General features: G+C 44.1%; 1 protein-coding gene across 7 annotated transcripts in view; it reads right to left on the reverse strand.

The window, feature by feature from the left end:
* Positions 1-20,452, reverse strand: part of RNF220 (ring finger protein 220) — a 213,741-nt gene that overhangs the window by 11,317 nt on the left and 181,972 nt on the right. For all 7 annotated transcript variants that reach the window (XM_074545911.1, XM_074545912.1, XM_074545913.1 and 4 more), the window contains 4 exons: positions 17,203-17,299; positions 16,141-16,227; positions 14,791-14,846; positions 13,010-13,088 (listed from right to left, as the gene is read on the reverse strand). In XM_074545911.1, coding sequence (XP_074402012.1) covers positions 13,010-13,088; positions 14,791-14,846; positions 16,141-16,227; positions 17,203-17,299 — 319 coding nt within the window. The remainder of the gene's footprint in view (positions 1-13,009; positions 13,089-14,790; positions 14,847-16,140; positions 16,228-17,202; positions 17,300-20,452) is intronic.

Genomic DNA, 20,452 nt, shown 5'->3' on the forward strand with positions numbered 1-20,452 from the left:
TAGCTTGAAGATTATTGTTGGCTGAGAAAATTGTTTCTTTTCCAGTCTGGCCCACCATTGAACTAATGCTGGCTAAATACTGAGGATAAATTTGACTTCATGGAGTCCATTTCTCCTTCTGCATGCACAAGGGAACTGGAGGTGTAAAGGCAGTGAGAGTGACTTCTGCCCAAAGCAGGTGGCAAGTAGAACCTCAACCCTTGCTAAATTCTCCTTTTACCATCTGTGGAGCTAGCTGCTCTCCTCAGATGGATGCAGCAACTCAGAAAGGAAAGAGAAAAGTTGATTCTTTGAGCAGATACAAACAAATGCCCATTCATCCCCAGTCCCAACCCAGTAACAGTCAAAATCTGAAAAGGAAAAATTTGCCACTGCAACAACTAGAGAAGATAGAAAATGGTTTGTTTATAGAAACCTAAACAGCTGACCCCCATTGGCCAATTTCGGAAAGTCTCTGAGATAATCGCACCTGTCCAGTAATAAACGAATGCATCAGAAAAGGAGGCTGAATAGAGGTATAAGCAATAATGCTCAGAGGCTGCCTGATACAATGGCCAATCAATAGGAGGGCTGTAGATCAGGGTGCTAGTTAGCTGGAAAATTACCACACCACTGCGTGCGTCACGCTGTAGGGATCCTGGACAATCAATGTGGGAGGTATTGATTTAGTTATTATCACTTCATACGCTCCAGACATTGTTAAATATACATTTATTAACAAGACTGGGGTGCATTGGTAAGAGAGGGAGCTTTAGCCACTGCGATACCTCCCAGCACTGATCAAAGCTCAGCTATGACAGAATTTAAACTCCATGTTCTTCCTGCCAAGCCAGCCCACAGGACAAATCCTGACGCACAGCACAGTGCTGAAGACACAGCTCCTACTTCACATCAGAGATAGGAGTTTTGGCTCTAAGTGAACATTTTGCACTTGAGATTTCAGGAAAACCTCTTGGAGCAGCAGCAACAAGGGATGTGGCAGCCAAGGGTCAACCCAAAGCGAGCAATAATTGCATGGTTACTTCGGAAAAGCTGGAGGAAATGAGGTCAAGGGAAATAGGGAGAACATTAGTAAATAAAGGAAACTGAAACTACCTCCAGGGATGGAATAAAGACGAGAGTCACTTCCCATGTGTCTGGCTCCCGTGGTGGCCAGCGCACTTGGGACACATGCCATTCCATTTAGTGTCATTTTACCGTCAACCTGCCGCTTGTATCCTAAAGATAAGCATCACTTAGGAGCAACTCTTCCTGCAGCAGCAATCTTGGGAACTCCCTCAGGATTCCCTCTTGTGTGTGCACCTTGTTTGCGCCTGCCTGGACACAGCTGGGAGCAGCCTTGGGCAGAATTTTTACAGGGTAGCGCCAGGGTGGAGTGAGGGTCAGAAAGCCAAGTGCCACGGACAGGGGAAGGCTGTGTACAAGCTTCCCTGCCAAGTGAGGCAGAGGGAATTACGGAGAAGGAATTGGCTCTCTGCTTTGCCTTGACCTCATGTTGGATGCAGGAGGACTCTTAACAATTTTGCGCCTCAGCGCTCTGATTTGACGTGTTTGGATAACGTCATTTATCAGCCTCCAGGGAGACCTGCTGAGCACAACTGCTGCCAAGAGCTATACCTTGAGCCCCAGTGCTCATGCTTCCCCAGCAGGTGTGAGAGGCCTCCCCAGTACCTGAACTGTCCTCTCTGGCTGAGGATGTATCAAGAGAGCACCTCCATCGTGGAGTAGAGACTGCTGTGACAACACCACACACAGTGAGCCTGAGTGAGAATGCTTATACAAGAGCAAAAACAGGAAGGGAGGGCTCCTTGTGGGAGAAGTTGGGTCCTGTACTTCTCCCTGGACTTTGTGGTTAAGTTTTCCACACCTTGGAAAGTCACGGCTGAGGATACTGGGTATCAGGAAGCAAGTTTGTGAGACTGGGCACACAGCATGCGATAATTTTCAGTCTTTGTGCCCAATGCACATTTTTCCACTACTCACAGCATTTTCCCCTCAGCACTGAAAATAAGAACACTTTCTTTCTCTGAGAAAATCCTTGCTTTGTTCAAGTACAAGGGCAGAAGAAGTGCACAGAAACACAATGGTAGAGGAAAAAGGATCTATCTGTGGTTTTGAGCAGCAATCGCCTCCTGAGAAATCTCCCCTGGGAAATGGCCACCCCCCCCTTTGCTAAAAAACTTAAACCCAAACACTGGTTATTTGTTAAACATTAGCATGCATGTGATCTTTGTTTCTCCAAATTAAATCGAGCAATTCCTACCCGCTGTCCCAGTGGGCAATCACAAGCAATTCCGTTAATTAAATTATCTCTGATTCTGCAGCTCTGGAATCTCTCAATTGACTAAGTCTGTGCTTTATCATCAACAAAATACTGGACCAAAAAGGAAACAAAAAAATGCTGATGTCAGTGTGATTGGCCTTGGTTAACCCTTCCCAGCTGGTATTTAGGGCTGCTCAAGAAACTGCTGTACTGGAGCAAGCCCAAGAGTGAGAGCCTTGTACCACAAATACTAGTAGCAGCTGTTCACTTGTGTTTCCTTTTCACTGTACATAAAAACACAAACACCACACTGTCCCTTGCATCCAGCATCCTGCCTATTTGGGAGCCACAGAAAGATGCAAACTGTTAGCTGCTGAACAAGCAGGAAAACACCTCAAAGAAGCCCCTGCAAATACCCCATCCACATCTTATCCAGATCGCATTTGATGTATCCTGCTGTTGAGGAGTCTCCATAAAACATTCCCCTTTGGTTTATTTCAACTGGATATAAATTTTCCTTTCTTCATAAATGGCTACACTGTACACAGCATTCCATAAATTTTTACAATTCCACTGTTTGTATGTACCTTGTAAAAAACACTTAGCACTGATTAAATGCACCACCAATAAAATTTCATGGGCTACTTTTGACACTTGATATTTTGACCTTCTCTCTTCCTCATACATTTATTTTTGCTTTCCTTTGCCTGTAAACACAGACTGTCAGAGAGGAAAATGTACAGTACCACTGACATACCTGAAAGTGATGTATTTATTTTTAAACAAAGCCTTTATCCTCCCCTGTCCAAAGTGGAGAACCCAGCAGAACATACATGCCACCTCCGTGCACCAAGGGCAGAGGTCATGTCACTAGCAGCTTACACATCATAAATATTAGAAACAGACTGGTCGATGCTTTGAAGGCAAAGTCAAGCTAAAGTAAGATTCCAGGAGCAGAGAAATTGCCCCAGGCCATATCCAACCTCAGCTGTAGATGACAATTATCATAACCACTGCTACACTGCAGGAGAGAAAGCCTGGCGCAGTCCTTGCTTTGTGGGGCACAAATCTTTGAGACTTGATAAAACGACCCCAACATCAGTGCACAATCATGCAATTGCCAGCCTTCTCTCATAGCCAATTTACATCTGGGTGAGAGGGCAACTCTTTCAGAGAAGAGACCCTGTTTTATTAGCCTGTAACATGCTGAGCACAGCTCTGTGACACCCAGGAGCACTGCAGAATGGCAGAGCACAGTGACACTGTCTCAACCCTCACTCATACAATGTCTTACACACTACTCCCTCACTACCTGAGTTTCAAACACTAACTATAAACACACCTATATTTCTTGGGATAAGAACTGCTTTCATTTTCAATCTGATGAAATAATTTGCACCCACTTTCAATTTAGGAAGCATCATCTGCTGCAAGTACGAGAGCTAAAGATATAGGGAGTTTATTTTGGCAGATGTGGGTGAGCAGCACTGAAGTCAGTGGGAGATCCACAGACTGAAAGGACTTTTACACTGACTGGAGTGCAAGAACATAACATAAAGCTGAAAAAGCCCCTTTGCTACTAACAAGCAAAACACTTAAACTGACATGTAAGTTTTTAAAAAGAAAAGTGACAGGTGGCTTTAAAAGAAAACAGATACAGCTCAGGCATTTTCAGTATCTTAAGTCTCTGGAAGAAGCCCAGCATCAGGCACTGGTGGCAGATTGACTGTGAATCACCCCACAACATGTGGGCTACCAGACTGGCACAACGTACTGAGATTTTATTTCACTAGATGAGCTGGTTATAGCAGAAGGGGCTTGCATGCCTTGATGTAGAAAACTGCCCAGCAAAGCTGTTTACAGAAAAGCCATGTCAAATCACACCAAGTGAAGTTTAGACCCTCTAAAGGGTCTGCAACACTGCCAATGCTAAAAGCAAATCTCCTGGCAAGACATCAACGTTTTTGGAGTTGGCTTCCCCTTTATTTAGCTAAAAATCTCATTTATTTGGTTTATTTGTTTTTAGACTAACCTCCTTTAAAGAGGCTGACTTATAATCCTGTAAAACGTTGTCACATGTATTGAGGAAATTGGCAAGGATGCTAATTTATTGTCCTCTAGGAAAAAAAAGCCCTCTTTCCTTGATTAATGTATGTTTTTGTATTGTAAGATATTAAAGAATGTTGCTTCACCTGTGATTATAGAGAATAGTTTACTCTGGCAAAGTGCCCTGGCTTCTGGTTGCCAAGTTATGAATAATGCAATGTTCCCCATTCTAATTTCCGTGTTCTAAGTTGTGAATTTGGAGCAGGGTGCATGCAAGGGCACACACACACGACTCCGAGGCGCTCTCAGTCACGGGGTGCCTCTATTTTATACTTGCTTGCACAACCTGTTAATACTGGCATTTGCTTGCCAAATTCAGAGTTTGCTTCTCACTAATTTCATCTTGATGCAAACCAAAAATGTTGTCTCTTTTTTTCCCCACAGAGGAATTATTTCTCTTACACTTGCATGCACTGTTGCAATACCACTGAGGGGAGCTTACCGCTGCAAGAAGGCGTTTTAAGCTGCATTTAGTAGGGACTTGGGTAAAGATTCCCTGAAGAATTAAATGACAGAAGAATTAATTTTGCTTTCACATCTCCCCCGCCTCCATAACACAGAACTCAACAATGTCTTTACAGAAGCAGGAAGTAAATTCAGGCGCTGGCGCTTTCTCTTCCCTTTTTTTGGCCCATGTTTTGCTGGGACACATGTGCCCAGCCCCAATCAAAACAGAGACAGATGGCACCGCTGATCATTCAGAATGGAAGGAGCCTCGGAGTCAGCATGTTTAGATGCATTTGTAGGGCTATGCAGTATCCACTGGCCACTGGGACTGATTTAAAAAGGCGGCGAGTGGAAGTCTGAGCTTGCGCCAAAATTTTAAATGTGCCATTTGAGCAATTATGGTTCGACATGAAAGCTGGGAGAAAGAATGCATAGGTCATTCTGATTAGATTTAGAGACTATGTTCCCTGTTCCAAAGAGAAAATAAATGCAATCCCATTGCTTCACTGGAGCAGCTTTGGTGATAAAGAAAAAAGCCATGCTATGGAAAAGTGGTTTGCTGTAGCAAGGTTTTGTAGAGGCAGCACAGGCTGAATCAGAAAATGATTCTCTAAACAATGTTCCTAAAGAGAAATAATGACTCATCTAATGTGTTAATATCTCTATTCACTTTTCAAACATATCCTTCTTCCTGGAGACCCCAACTGTATTTCTAACAGATCTGTGAAAGTGCATTGTGGTCTCTATCTTAATACAAGCCAGGGCCACAAAAGCCAGGAGGTGGAAATGGTAAATGCAGCTCCTCTCCTTGCTGAGGCACGCAGGCTAAAGGGTCCAGCCTACGGACACTTGCCTCCATCCACAAGTAAACATGTTTGGATTATGACCAAGCTCCATGTATAGCTAGGCAGGTCTATTTTTCTACTGGAAGACTTATGGCAGCTGTACCTTGTCATCTTACTGTGGCCTGGAGCTGGTCTGGGATTATTGGTAGCTTTGGCTGGACGATCAGGGCACAAAATTATAAAACAGCCATGAAATGAAAGAGGAATAGCAAATTCCTAGGGCTGAAAGTTGCTCAGAAGGTTGGACATGCAGCTGAGTCTTGCAGCCAGCCTCTGTGAGCAATTAAATAAATGCCTTCTACTCCCATGGCCCCCATCCAAATGCCTGAAATAAACAGGAAATATCTATGCTACTACAGCAGCACTTGGATTCATCTATAGCCTTTTAAGGGCTTTACTGTGGAGGTGATATGCTTTCCAGAACCTCCATTCATGACTGCTGATTGGAGGCACCCAAGGGCAGTGCGATAACACATCCTCCAGACAGCTTCCTACAACTGCTGCTGCCGCCCCAGAACTTTTACACTGCTGCTGTTTCCTTTACAGGGAAAGAAAGGAGCAGAATTAGCATCATTTAAGGTAATCGTGCCTTCAAAAAGAAACACGAGGCTATTAAAGGAGGCCAGGGCACATCAGTATCATATAACCAATTGTGGTCCCAGAGCTAGAAAAGGAAACCAGCAGAGCAGTGGAAGGACAGGTCATGAGCTGGCTATCTGAGGGACAAGCAGGAATACTTATGCAACTGTGTAGGAAACAATAGCTTTTTGCAGCCAAATCATCCAAAATGAAGAAAGAAGATAATGAAGAAACAGGATGAAGTGCCTGCAGCAGTGGGGTGTAAGGTTAGGAAAAGCACTGACACTGAAGTGAGGACAGAAAATCAACATGGACATTAAACTACTTTAATTATGTTACTTGCTATTACTTTGCTTCTGTAAAGGGGCTCTATGTTACAGAGGCAAAGGAGATATGAAAGCACAATGAATTCTTCTGTCATTGAATTCCTTGGGAAATCTTTACCAAGCTCCAACTAAATGTGACTTAACACTCCTCGTTACAGCAGTAAACACCCCTCAGTGATCCTGCAACTGTGCATGCAAGTGTAAGAGAAATAATTACCCACTCTACAGTTGTCCCAGACATGGTTTAATGAGAACTAACAAAACCGGTCCTTTTTAAAGTACTACTTTGTATTTATACTTACTAACTGTAGCCCAAGAAATGCATAAACTACCAAGAGCTGTAATTACAACCATCCTGTTGTCAATACAGCAGCTGGCACAGCACAAACACTTACTGAGTCCTGCCACAACAGTTAGTGAGTGCCAAGGAAAGCAGTAGCCCTGTCACCATCAGCAAACAGCTGGCTTGTGCAGCCAGGGCTGCCCTTCAGCAGATGCAGGAGAGAGACAGAAAACTAGCAGAGGATAGGGCACAACATGGTCCCTTTTCTGCTCTTCAAAAGAACATTTTCATCCAAACAGGGAGTGCAGCCTACATAAAGATAATTGTTACTTTTCTCTTGTGAGCATCCGGGCACCACACAAACATTTCCAAAAAAAAAATAGTATCACTCCCTGCCTCTTAATTCTTGCAGCATGTGAAAAAAGAGTCACATCTTTAAAGTATTTTCAGCAGGAACATGGCAAGACCCACAATGCTCCATCAGAGACAATGTTAAACAAAACAGGCTAATTTTAGGGACGACTCCTCTGACAAGCTGCTCACACATCTAAGGGCAGAATTCATCTGCTAGAAGGCAGCTGTTTGTGTTTTATAAGCTAAAGTTTCTCTTACCTATGGAATAACTCCAATATTTCACAGGGAATCATCATCCATCTAACTGAAGTACCCTCTAACAGACCATCAGCTTCATATCCCCTTTGAAATAGCACAGCTGAGCACTTGCTGGGCCACGATTTATTTTTTACCTTCTAAGACATCTTGGTAACTCTATAGCTCAATAGTGACAGTCGAATTTCACACTGCGATAGCCCCCCATCGATTTTTCATTCCCAGGAAGCAACTCTACAAATTAAAGTTAACAGCATTTCTGAAACTACGAAAAGAAAAAAGAAAAGAAGGGGCAGGCAAAGAGACATAAATTGCGAGACGCCTAAACCACACCCCCAATGTAGGAATAAAATTCCATCCTGGGTTTTTCACCAGTTATGCAGGAATGCAGAACCTACTGCCCCTGAAAACAGAAGACCGCTTGGGTTTGCAGATGCTTCAGCTTTAAAACATCACAGGTTCAACAGAAGTAAGACTCTCTTCCTATATGAAGAGGTCCAAATCTATAGAAAACTGCCTCAAGGCATGAAATTAGACCAAACCTCTGGACAACACCGCACTAAACAGAGATATCACCTACCCCCAGGTCTGAGCTTGTACAGTCACAGGCTGCTTCACTGAGCTTTGTTAACCACTGGTCAGTGAAGAACCAGACACTGATACAATTTCAGTTTGCACAGTGGTTATAATGTTTGAGACCATGACTGGCACATGCAACTTCCCTCCAACAGTTAAAAGAGGGAGCAGAATAAAGAAACACAGCCAAGCACTCTGCTCTCCACTGTCACATCCCAGAGGAAGAAGTAATGCCAAAGCCTCACTTCATAAAGAAATGAAGCATCTTTCTCCATACCCTTTCAGCACTGAACACCAGTCAGCAGCACAAATAGAGTGTTACACACTACTGAATTACTCAAAAGGAGTAAAACCTAATAATGATAAAAATCTGGACACAAGCAGGACAGCCCAGCAGCTCTTTCTCAGCCTTTGGCAATCCCACACTTCAGTTCAGTGTCCTGAATCCTCTCCCAAGTTCATGTGGGCCATTCTAGTACTGAACCCACCAGCAGCATCATGCTCTCGGCTCAGCAGAGCACAAAGTCTTAGTTCATTTATGACTCAAGTTAATTTTTTAATTCTGTCTTTGCTATGAGATGTTCCTGTCTCCCATCAAAGCCTGTAAATGGTGTGACACTGTGGAGAAGGGCTGGGTATTGCTTATCCTATGGTGAATTCTCAACAGCTTCTGTTTTCTCTGACATACCAGCTTCAGCTGCTATGAAAGGGCTCCTTCCCTTCCAGGCCTCTGCTAATCCTCTGGCTTCACACTCTGCTCCTGCCTGGATGGGTCTGCCTGGGAGCAGGGTCTCCCCAACACCCCAACAGACACTGCTACCTCCCACACGCCTGTCTCTGTGCACAAGGACCCCAATCCAAACTTTGCTTAATTTTAACTGATGGTCCTCCTTGTGCTGCTGTGCCAGAGCCCCTCCAGAGCCAACGTTTCCAAACAGCTGGACTGGAAAGTGGTGAGGTGGGAGGGAAGGGGAAGAAGGAAGAGACAGGAGAAATAAAACAAATACAATTGCTTTTTGTCTCTAAAACCCTCTTTTTAACCCAACAAGCGTCTCATCCAATGAAGCATGATAAGCATGAAGTGTTATATAAAGAAGATAATTATAAAGGGATTTAATGCTTGGCAGGGTTGTATTGCAAGGTTCAGAGCAGAGGTAGCACACTCACTTAAACAGCCTTGTGTCCGGGTTTGCTATTATGCAGGCAGCGTGGCTGGGGCCAAGCGGAATCAGAAATAAGATTTGTTTTTAAAAAAAAAAAACAAAAAACCACAGCCCCCTTCCCAGCGAGGATGGCAGTTTCAGTCCCACCTCCTTCCACTTCTGTCCCATCCCTGATTAATGATGTTGTCTGCCTGATTTATGACCCACCCCAACAGATTAGAGTTTCCCTCTTCAACCTCCCCCCCTTTCACCCCTCCCAGAAGGCACAGCCACACTCCGTTGGAAATATTAGAGAATTATTAAATAAACATTCATACGTCATGTCTCTTCCCATACTGAGCTCATCGTAGTCAATGCTCAGCGGCCGGGCCCTGTTTGCTTTGGGGCTGACACCAAACAGCTGGAGTGATTCATGGAGAGGCTGGCTACAATGCTCTGTGCCATACATCATGCTCGCAGCGCTCCCTGCCCCGGCGGAGATAAACTGATCAACCACAACGGGCTGGAATGAATTTATGACAACACAAAATTGAGGAAAACAAATGGGAGGTGACCCAGTGGGCCACTAACCCAGACTCTCTCGCTGGCCTGCAATCTAGTCTTGTAGCAGAAAGCAAAATTGAACATTGGCACTCTGAATTAAGATGCTGGCTTTTAACCCCAGGGAACCTCGGTTTCAAAATGGCACCAGACCCTCACAAGGCAGGGAGAAAGACTTTTTTGTGGGGAAGGTGCTTTTTGCAGCTCTCTGTGAGCAGCACTTCTTCTGCTGAGAGTCCGACGTCAGTGGAGGCCATCAGGGAGGGTGCCTGGGCAATTAGGGACCAGCTGCTCTCTGAGCAAAGCTGCATCTCGAGCGGAGGTAAAGGAGCATTGCACCAGCTGAGCTCTGCCTTGGCAATGGCTGGGGTCTTCAGCAGACAGGCAGGGCTCAGATAGTGTGATGCTCCTTCATCTCTCCCCAAGAGCCTTCAGCACTCCAGTGTTTCTTCCAGACACCTCACATTGGCAAGATTAAAAAAGCTCAGCACTGAGACACCTCACAGTGTTGGGAAGGAGAGCTGGGACAGCACCATGTCTCCCACTACCCCTGGCTGCCACCTGAAATTCAACACTACACAAATGAGATCAACTTGTCCAAGTTACTGATGATCTGGCACAGCAGAAGGAGCAGAGCAAAAAACACAGACTTACCCCAAACCCCATTTAGCTGTTCTACATGCAAGAAACTCTCCCATAAAACCCCATGTTTAGATTAATTTAAATCTGCTCAAGTGAAGAAATTCAGCTGCGTGCCAAAAGGAGAACTGCTCAGTGTACTGTATTAATGGATTAAAAACCAAACAAAACTACACTACTCTCTTTGCCCGGACTTATTTTTGGAAGAGGGGAGGAAGGAACGCCATTTTTATGAGAGAAGGATCAATAGGCAGATCGCTGCTAACACTATTAGCCCCTGCTCTAAACAGAGAGCACAGCTGACACAGGTGCTAAGCCATGTGCTTCTGGCCTATTTTAAAAATGCTAATCAGATGCTACACAAGGTTTAACATGCCAATCAATAATGTTCAGATTTAAAGGCAAAAACTGAAGTTACAAACAATGGAGTAAAGTGATGCTGCCAAAAACTTCCTGTAAGCACCACCCAAAACAAGAAAAATGAAACCAATTTAGGTCTAGATTAAGAAACAGGAACTAGAGATGAATCAATTTAGCCTGTTGGGCTAGGTCGCCATATATCATGGCTCAGCAGTGGAGTGGGAAGCAGCCAGACAGTGAGAAACCCTTCCCCCTCCTTTTCTGTAGGCTTCTAGCTCTGATCCCTGTTATCAATTAATTTAACAGAACCCCTCTACACAGACAAGCACACAGAGAATTCAGACTCCTTAAATGGCAGGACAGAAACTATTTATCACACATGAATCTCAAAGGAAAGGAGAGAGAGGGAAAAAAAAGGTAGCTAGGAATTCTCCACCTGAAACACTGTCTTGTTTTCTGAACCTTGGTGAAATAAACTACCTTAAACAAAAAGGTCCCTCTGCTACTTTCAAAAATTAACATTATTGGAAAGATTAAACAAGACATTTGAGGAATTTCTTGTAATTTCTTTCAGTCTTTACTGACTTTTAGCAGCACTGAAGCTTTAGCAGGCAAGGTTATTGCAGAGCAAGATGTATGTGAATAGACACACACACACGCTTGCTCTCCTCACGTCACAGCAGCGTTAGCGTGAGAGTTGTTTGGAAAGGATTCTGGGACCCTTCAAAAGGTGCAAGCTAAAGCCTCTTTGATCAGATTATTAAAGCTATGTCAATTTTATCACTTGAGCTCAAGTGTTCTGGAAAATGTCAAATCCTTTCAGCTCCTACAGTTTAAAGATTTTCAATAGGAGTGGATCTGGGAGGATGGAGGGCTGCTGCACTGACAGGCAGGAGGCCCAAAGGGAAGGCAAGCAGCAGCTGAGACAGAGGCTGACAGATTAGGGCAGAAGGGATGAGTCCTTGCCACCAAGACAGCATGCAATGGCTGGCTCACTCAAAGGACAAAGCTGGTTCTGCAGTGACCTGCAGGCTCCCAGACTCAGCGGTCCTTGGCCAAAGTCTGCTAAGGAGAAGCATCGAATGGCAGACAGCCAACATCTGGGACAAGCTAACAAAAAGGGAAAGTGCCGAGATAGCAAAGCAATGTTAAAGTTCCCTCTGCAGCAGAGAGTTTCCCCAGTTACCTCTCACTGTGAACATATACTCTGCCAGGCTGCCTGAACTGTCAGAGATCCAAAAATGTGCCAGGGATGCAAGCTCTCATGTCAGGACCAGGGAGGAGAACAAACTACATGAATATGACAACTTTCTGTAAAGTCAGCTTAATGCTACACCACTAGATTTTTCCCCATCCCAAACCATTAGCGGATGTCACCCCAAAATGTAATATTTAAAACTCATCACGTCATTGCTTCCACTTCAACTTGTTTGGTCTCTCACTTGATCTTGGGGCAATGTTTTCTATCAGGCAATAATCAACTTAAAACACTAAGTCCCATCCCAATTAATGCAGTCCATGCCAGCAGAGAACAGCCTGTAGTTTTAGGCTTGGACCATCAAATCTGACCAAGCAGTAAGTCACCCCAGCAGCATGTGGAATAAGGTTTAGAATAGACGTTGTTACTCAAATGAGCAGTGCAGATAAATCCATTTATTTCTATTTCAGACTAGACTGCATCACAATCAGTGAGCAGAAAGGGACAGGAAAGGAGATGTCCAGCAGTCCCTCCACTGCTGTATATTAAAACACTGGGACTGAAACTTCTGAATCACTGAAAGGGTTGCATGTAAGAAAATCAGAAACAGAGAATTCTGTTAGGAACTATGCAAAGGCTCAACATAGATCTTAAGGAAAAAGAAATCCCCTCTGTGAGACTTCTTCCAAGTAACAGTGCTGCTAGGGGAAGATTCTCTTTTGTTGAGAGATGAAAGATGGAGGATAGAGAGAGCAAGCATGAATCTATCTATTTACATAATGTAAAAGAAGGCAATTTTCAGTGGAGAAGCCCTGTGGAAGCTGTGCCAAATTCCAAGTCACTGGGTACCTACCCTCAGAGACACCCGATGGAGAACTCCCCACAAGCCCTCTGCTAACACAGAAGTGGTGAGTGCTCAAAGTTCAGGCTTTGTGTTGCAGCACAATTTCCCCCTCTCAGTGGTAAAAGCTTCAAATATGCCTACCTTCAGATTACCACTGCTGCTGGGAGCACCAGATGGGACACTATGGCTCTTTAAAACAAGAAAAAGGGAAGCTACCCACTTCACACTCACTTTTCAATGTCACTGTTCTTACAGGTCTTCTGCATGGTCTCCTGTTTACTGCTTTCACCATTACTCGTTGAGGGCATTTCTGTGAAAGGAAGAACAGAAAAATTAGTAAGAAAACATGAAAACATTCCAATGAGCAAGTCACAGTTTCAGAGGGCCTCAATGAGACACTTTCACGCCAGCTCTTGGTAAGAGATAGAGAAGTGACTGATGCTAAGTGTCCCTGTCTGGCAGGAAGGGCTTCTCTGGACAGTGTATTTCTATGATTCACAGCCCAAAATACAACTGCTCTTCATAGTGATCTGACCCCCGCTGATGTACCCATTGTTTAAGCCAGGATTTAATTCAGAAGGGTTGATGCAGCTGCTACATGAAAGTGCTCTTCTAGAAAGGTGGATTTGGAGCAAATCCATCCAGCCCAGACCCTGTTCTCAGCCTCTCCCATTTGCTGAGACCTCACAGACACAAGTAGAGAAATATATACCAGGTAACCAGAATGACAGAACGGTCTGCTCATCATGGCTGTTCCCAGCACAGGAGAGGGTGTGAGACACCAGGTGGAGATGAGAAGATGAACCAGCCACAGGGTTGTAGGTTCATCACCGCGAATTCAGGTAAAAGGTATGAAGAAAACAGCTCATAGCAAATGTCATCAGGGCTGCCTCCTCACCACCTCCATGGCTGTAGCTACTAAAGCTGATAATACCTACAAGCAAGTGCTTCTACATCACAGAAAATAAATGTGATTGCCTATCCTACAGAAGGAAATGCCTGCGATAGATATCCTATGTTCTCCATTTAACCATCATGCCCTTGGCAAAATTGGTTCTGCTCCCTTCCCCCACTCCCACTGGCAAGCAGTTATATCTTGTAGGTACTTTCAAGGCTGGGAATCAAATGCCCAAAGCATGACAGGAACAGAACAGGGAACAAAATCATTGGGACATGTCTCTTCAGGTCGCTGAGCTTCAGTTTCCTTCCTAAGGGAGCTGCAGCAGCACTGCCCAGCTCTGGAAATGGATTTGGCATCTACAGCTGGAAAGCGCCAGGTTTTATTATTCTCATATTTCCACTAGGTTGCTGCTTACAATTACAGTGCTGCTGGCATTGAATAAAAACCCCCAGCAGTCAGATGGGTTTAGCACTTCCCCCTTCCTTCTCAATCCAATGAGCTTTCAAGTACTGTATGCAAAGGTACATATTCACATTCACTCCTTTGCTCTGGAGTCTCAACTACAGGTCATGAAATAGGACAGATCCTAGAGTTTCCACTCCTAAGGTGAAGGCTTCAGGGTGGTAGGCTTTTCTTGCCATACATAGGCCAGTAAGGACAAGATCTACCCAAAAGATAAAAATCTTTAGCATATCCTCTCAAAGAAGGGAAGAAAAAGCAGTTGGAAAAAACCCAATAATAAATGCATCTGTGTAGTTTAAATATCCAGCAGATGAACATCACCATCACATTGTCAGGCTATCCTGGCTCGCTCTGTAATACAGCAGTTTGCCTTTCAGTGACGTGCCATCAAGTCAATGCAAACCCTATCTCTCATCACCATCCCAGTTAAGGTGGGAACTTTTGGGAACTTCCCAGCTGCCATTACTGACAATTAATTGTGCTGTGAAGTTCCAAAAAGATAGTGTGGTTTTATGTGCATACCTATCTGATGACACTCTGCAAGAGTATCAGTAACTATCTCTCCTAAGTACTGGCAAGTAGAAGACATGGACTATCTATCTGCCCCCCTGCAGTACATAAATTAACAATTTACAATTTCAACACTCACCGTCACTGGCCCATTTAGAAAACTCTGGCGTTATTCGAGTACTTGGTGTGCCACCACTAAAAGAGAAAAGGACAACATGCAAAAGGTTGAATATAAACAATTTTGTTGCTCAGGAAAAGCTATGCCTTCCACCAACCACTCCTCTCTTAATACTTCTATCCATCAGTCTAAGTTTCAAAATGTGAGCAGCTGACCAGCCAAAAAACATGCTCATGCTTTGTGGCATCAGTGACACTACTGCATTTCTACAGAAACTCAACAGAATTTCAAAGTGCTTTTACAAGCAACATCACCTCTTGTGTTGTAGAGATGGGTAAACAAGTCCAGGAAATGTGCAAGGAAGGACCTTGTCCAAACAGCAAAACAATGTGCTAGGTGCAAGCCACATGAAAGGACTGGATCTCCTGGCCTCAGGCACTCAGGTATCTCACCAAGCACTAAGTGTCTGTAGCCACTGATAACCAAGAATCCTCCTGCTACAACACCAGACTCCTAGCTGTGAGGGAGCTTCAGCATCTTTGTGGCCCTGCTTTTGGACTAGCATGGTTAGCAAAGTATTGACTGGACCAATGGTTTGGATCCAGTGGCAAATGCCACTTTTCTATGGAGTGAAACCTAATTTTGAAGTAGTGTTTGCGACAGGCTAAGCAGTAAGAAAATTTCATTTCACTGCTCTATCAATCACTTCAACCTTGACCCCACAAGATCACTCAGTGAAAGAGATAGAGGGGTAATTTAAGTCCTGTTTTATGCAGGGCAGGGGGCTTAGAAAGCAATCCTAGCTCCCTGTTAAGGCTCATTTTATTTGCCTGGAACACTTCCCTGAGTGCCCTGAATGCTGGCTGCCTACATTCTCCACATCTATGTGGGCAGAGCACACATCCTGCCCCAACCCACAGCTGAATACAGATGGATCAGTTTGCATGCCCCACAACAATTAATTTGATGCAATTAAGTCACACAAGGGATGCCAGACTCCTACTGTGCCAACCAAGATTCCAACAGCATCACACTGTACTGCTAAGAGCCACATTTGATCATGAAGCAAGATGATGCATAAGGCCTTAGTCCAGCACAGTTTCCTTATCACCAGAATTTATCCTCTGTCCAGCACTGTTCAGGGCAAAGATGGCACTGGCAGGGCAGTGGGGTGGCTCAGAGAGGGTGAGTGTGCAGGGAGGCTTTCCTGAGGCTGCACAGGTAGAAACAGAAACCCATCTGCTGGACTATGCTTCTTTGTAAGGCTCTTGTTGCAACCCTTGCACTCAAGTGAACGAGGTATTTTCCACAAACTGAGACTCCCCAAAAGTAATGAATGCATTAATTTAGAAAGGCAGAAATGATACTTACTTTAAAACAGCACCTCGGAGCGCTTCCCTTTCTTTGGCTTCACCTGGCTCTTCTCCAGTGCAAGGGATAATGTCTGCCTCTGTGTACCTGAGCACAAAGGGTTAAGGAAGATACAGCCCCGCTGCAGACAGTAGAAAGGCTTTTGAGATGGTTAGGAGACACTGTCTGGGATATAGAACAAATTAATTCCAACTGGGAACACCTTAAGAAATAGAGAGGTTGGTATCCGCAAAGGGGCCTGCTTTAAATTCTGGATTAAAGTTTTATTTTAGCTGGAGAGAAACAGAAATCTTTTGATAGTAACACGATTCCACAGCTTCTTGGAAAAGGAAAACTACTTCCTGAACCCGTGCAAACTTAACCTGCAGAATTTGTGTTTGAAGTACAGAGTTCTTTTACCAGTGGAGGGTTGGAGCTTCAATCCTAAAGGCTGGTACAGATTTCAATAAAACCTAATTCTACAGCTGTACATTGCCCCTCATCACAGCTAAGGCAGTGTCTGTCTAATGCCCTTGCAGGAATTCTTCCTTGATGCCTATTTCAACTGCTGTGGGGCAGAAGTCTGGTCACAGCTCTCCCAGAGCTGTGCCCAAAGTGCCTGCTCCCAGATAGAGAAGTTCCCAAAATCTGCCTTTAATGATAGTTCTGCCCATGAACTGTGTAATGAAAGAGGAAAAAAAAACCAAATCTCGCAGAGTGGAAGGGGAATAGTGCTTACTGCACAAACCCCTTGAAAACAAAAGGGTATCTTGTGGAAAATAAACTCAATTCCTACCCTTGAAGCAGGAAAAGCTATCCATATAGAACAAACCTGGATGGAGGCAACAGATTGTTTATGAAACAGAGAAACTCTAAATGATCCCTTGCAATGTCTCCTACAGACTTCAACCAGGTCTAGAGTAGTGCTGCATCAACAGCAGGATCCCAAAGGGAGCTAATGGGGAACCCCTTCTAGTTCAAATAACCTGGTAACTGGAGAAGGCTGACAAAGACTATCCCCCATTTCCTGGGGCAGATGCACCTCTGGGTCCCCTCTCAGTAAGAGCCTTTCAAAAACGATACTGTGGTTTCCCGTACTCGAGTGTGTCGTCTCCATCCACATCCAGGTCAGCGTCGCTGTCCGGATTCTCCTTCCCGCTGCACATGATAAACCCAGACCCTGAAAGAAAATAAAACACACGGATGAGTATTTGAATTGGAAATGAAGTGCACCAGATCTCCCAAAAAAGGTGCTACAGCACCAGTTTGCAGGCTGTCCTTTACTAACAGCCTCATAAAAGGTGCCCTCTCCAAAGACAGCACAAGAACACTCACAGAAATGCTCTAACTTCTTAGATTTTATGCTGTAAATGCCCCCAACATTGAAAATGGAACATTCTTGACTTTTAGCTCTCCACATGAATTATTTTAAAATTGGAGTCACTGTAAGGGTCTCTCTCAAAGGCAGGAAAAGCAATGAAACTTAACAGGAAAGACTTATTTTTCACAGAAGTAGTTAATGCAAAATCCACACTACTAGCAGGTAAGAGAAGGCCACAAGGATGTTCTGAATTACTTCTTAATTCAGATGCAGAGGGCAGGCAGAGGCTAAAATACAATTAGAAACAGCTCTTCAATTTTGAAATACATTTAGTCATGGCTTAGATTTTTAAAATTTAAAACATTTAAGAATAGCAAACCTGCTCCCACAAGAGGAGAAAAAATCAGACTTTTCTCATTAACAGCTTCTCACATGCACTTACATGAGCAAATTGCAATGCAACTCATCAAGAGTTCTGCTCTTCCAGCACAGGGGTGTCAGGCACACATCCAGTCCCAACTCCATCAGGAAGTAACCACTTACAGTTCCACCTGAGGCTGACTGTGCATCAATTCCAACTTTCCAACAATTTCTACATTTACTTTGGTCCCAAGCATTTTGTAAACTGTAACCAGGCTTTTTAAAATTGAATCTGCAGAAACACCTACAAAGATGAATCTTCACATGGTATTTTCTGCCTAGGGTTTATTAATAGAAGAGAAACTATAGAAGGCACATTTACTCTTGATGAGAGCTAACACTGAATATGCTCTGTCCTGTTGACTGGATATTAAGCAAAGACCTGCTGAACTCTAAGGTGCTGGCTGCAAGGTCCCCATTTGTGTTCATTTTTGCAGCAGATCTAAGCTGTTTGGGTACATTAGCTGTGCAGATAGAAATGTAATCACTGCAGCTGCCTCCAGTATGTTCCTTCACTTAACACCCCTATCCGGACAGCAGAGCTGGACACCTGGCTCAGACAGAGATGCCTGCTGGAGCCTGAAGCACCTGGCACATCCAGAGGCTGGTGACCTAAGTCTGTGGTAGACCGGGGAACATATCCCAACTGCAAAGATTGAAAGGGTAAGGTAGATACTGCCTTGGCCTTGCACCAATGGCCCAAAAGGGCTATGGTCCTGTACTGCAATTATGGTTCTATAATAATGTTAGCCTGTATTCTGCATTTAGAAGCACTGAGTATTATATGCATGTCTGAAGAATGAGGACATTCCAAAGCTTTAGGAAATCTTTTTCAGGAATTCAGATGTCCGAGTCTGTTCATCCCACTGGGCTCTCACCAGCACACTTAACATAAGCCCAGAAGAGTGAACTGTATTTCTAATGGTCTGCATCCTTGCAGACAACAGGGCAAAGCAAAGGTCTCATTTCCAAGGATATCATGCAGATATAGCTCTTTACTGTCGCTCTCCAGGAACGGACGCTCTCACTGATTCATTAAGCCTCCAATAAAATTTGTTTATATGGATTTGATATTTCTCTTCCCTGAATATCAAGAAGGTCCTTAATGAGTGACAACTGTAGCATGACAATGATTTTAAGACTAACCTTTCCCTAGAAGCATAAACTACCTTTTACTTCAAAGTAATTGCCAGCCTTAATTTTTAGCAGAGGTAACACAACTGGCACCAAGCATGCAGCACCCATATCTGTGCCAGGTCCTGTGGGAGCCCTGCCTGTAGGTCAGCCCCATGGTGTCACTGGGGCAGCCCTTTTCCAGCAGACCCCTTTTAGAGTGTTTCACATACTGGCTGTACACTACCAGCCAACACAAGCTGCCTCCTCTTGCTGCAATGGCTCCTCTAGTAAATCTTGCCTCATTCAGTTCATCACAATGTTTGGGAGAAGATTTAGAGGGGTAAGAGAGACATGTCAAAGAAGCTGCATAGTCTTTCAAAGCTGCTTTAAAAGTCAAGAGTGGGCGATGGGGTGGTAATTTATAGGCATGGCATTTAACCTGCAGTAACACCATCCCCTGCACCTGGCATTACTTTAGCCCATCACTTCTCAAAGGCCATAAACTTTGGACACACAGGTCTTCATTTTTCTTGTAGCTGTGGGAGACACAAATCATGCAAAGCTGGAGCTGTGACTTGGCCAGTCCCAGGGGGTGATCTGAACATTAGCCAGACAATGAATACTTGGAGCAAGTGCCTTGGTGGGGGGAAGATGGCCAAATGAGTGAACATAAGTGGGACCACCCCCCTTGTTACTGTCTCTGCAAGGATGCCAAGCACACAGCAGACATGCACCTTTCCATCAATTTTGTTTCCAAGTGACTCAAGCCAAATGGTGGTTTATGGCTAGAGCTTAAGATGAGAAGATCTGCTTACCACAATACAGTTTACAAATATTAAGGCACCTTGTCTTCAGAATCCTTGTGTCCTTGCTCTCAAGACCTTTGTATTTAAGAAAATCCCTTTTAAGTCTGGAAAGAAAATATTCCATAGCTTTGGCTGAATCTAGCTCTATTGCCTAGCTGCACTGCCAGCAGACTACTATGCTTCCTAAACAGGGAGTGTACAAGGGGAGAGTTGGGACAGTATGTGTTCTGTTGGCAAACACACACTGGGATGATCTGAGAGTGCACTGCAGAGAAGTTCATAGGTTAAAATGAGGGACAGGGGAAAGGTAAATTTTCTTTTCTGATCAAACAAGAACTCCCAGACTGACACCTAAAGGAGGTGCAATCAGGTGATCCAACTCTCAGTTTTTCACTTAATATGGACTTTTTTTAATGTGACCAAGTGCAGTCTATTGCAACATGGTGAAAACCAATGACTTAGAAACTGTATGGTAAACAAAGTAACCTCTATTAATCCAAAAAATATTCTGAATATAAGTTGTGCTATCAGTTTTAGGACTTCAGAAGCTGCTTTAAATAAAAAGGAAAAACAAAAGCCACAAAACATGCTTCTGATGCGAATCAAAAGATCCATAAATCCCAATACTGCTCCTGCACACAACAAAATACTAAAAAATGGGATGCAAAGC

This window comes from Zonotrichia albicollis, chromosome 8, assembly GCF_047830755.1.
Source record: "Zonotrichia albicollis isolate bZonAlb1 chromosome 8, bZonAlb1.hap1, whole genome shotgun sequence".
NCBI classification, from domain to species: Eukaryota; Metazoa; Chordata; class Aves; order Passeriformes; family Passerellidae; genus Zonotrichia; species Zonotrichia albicollis.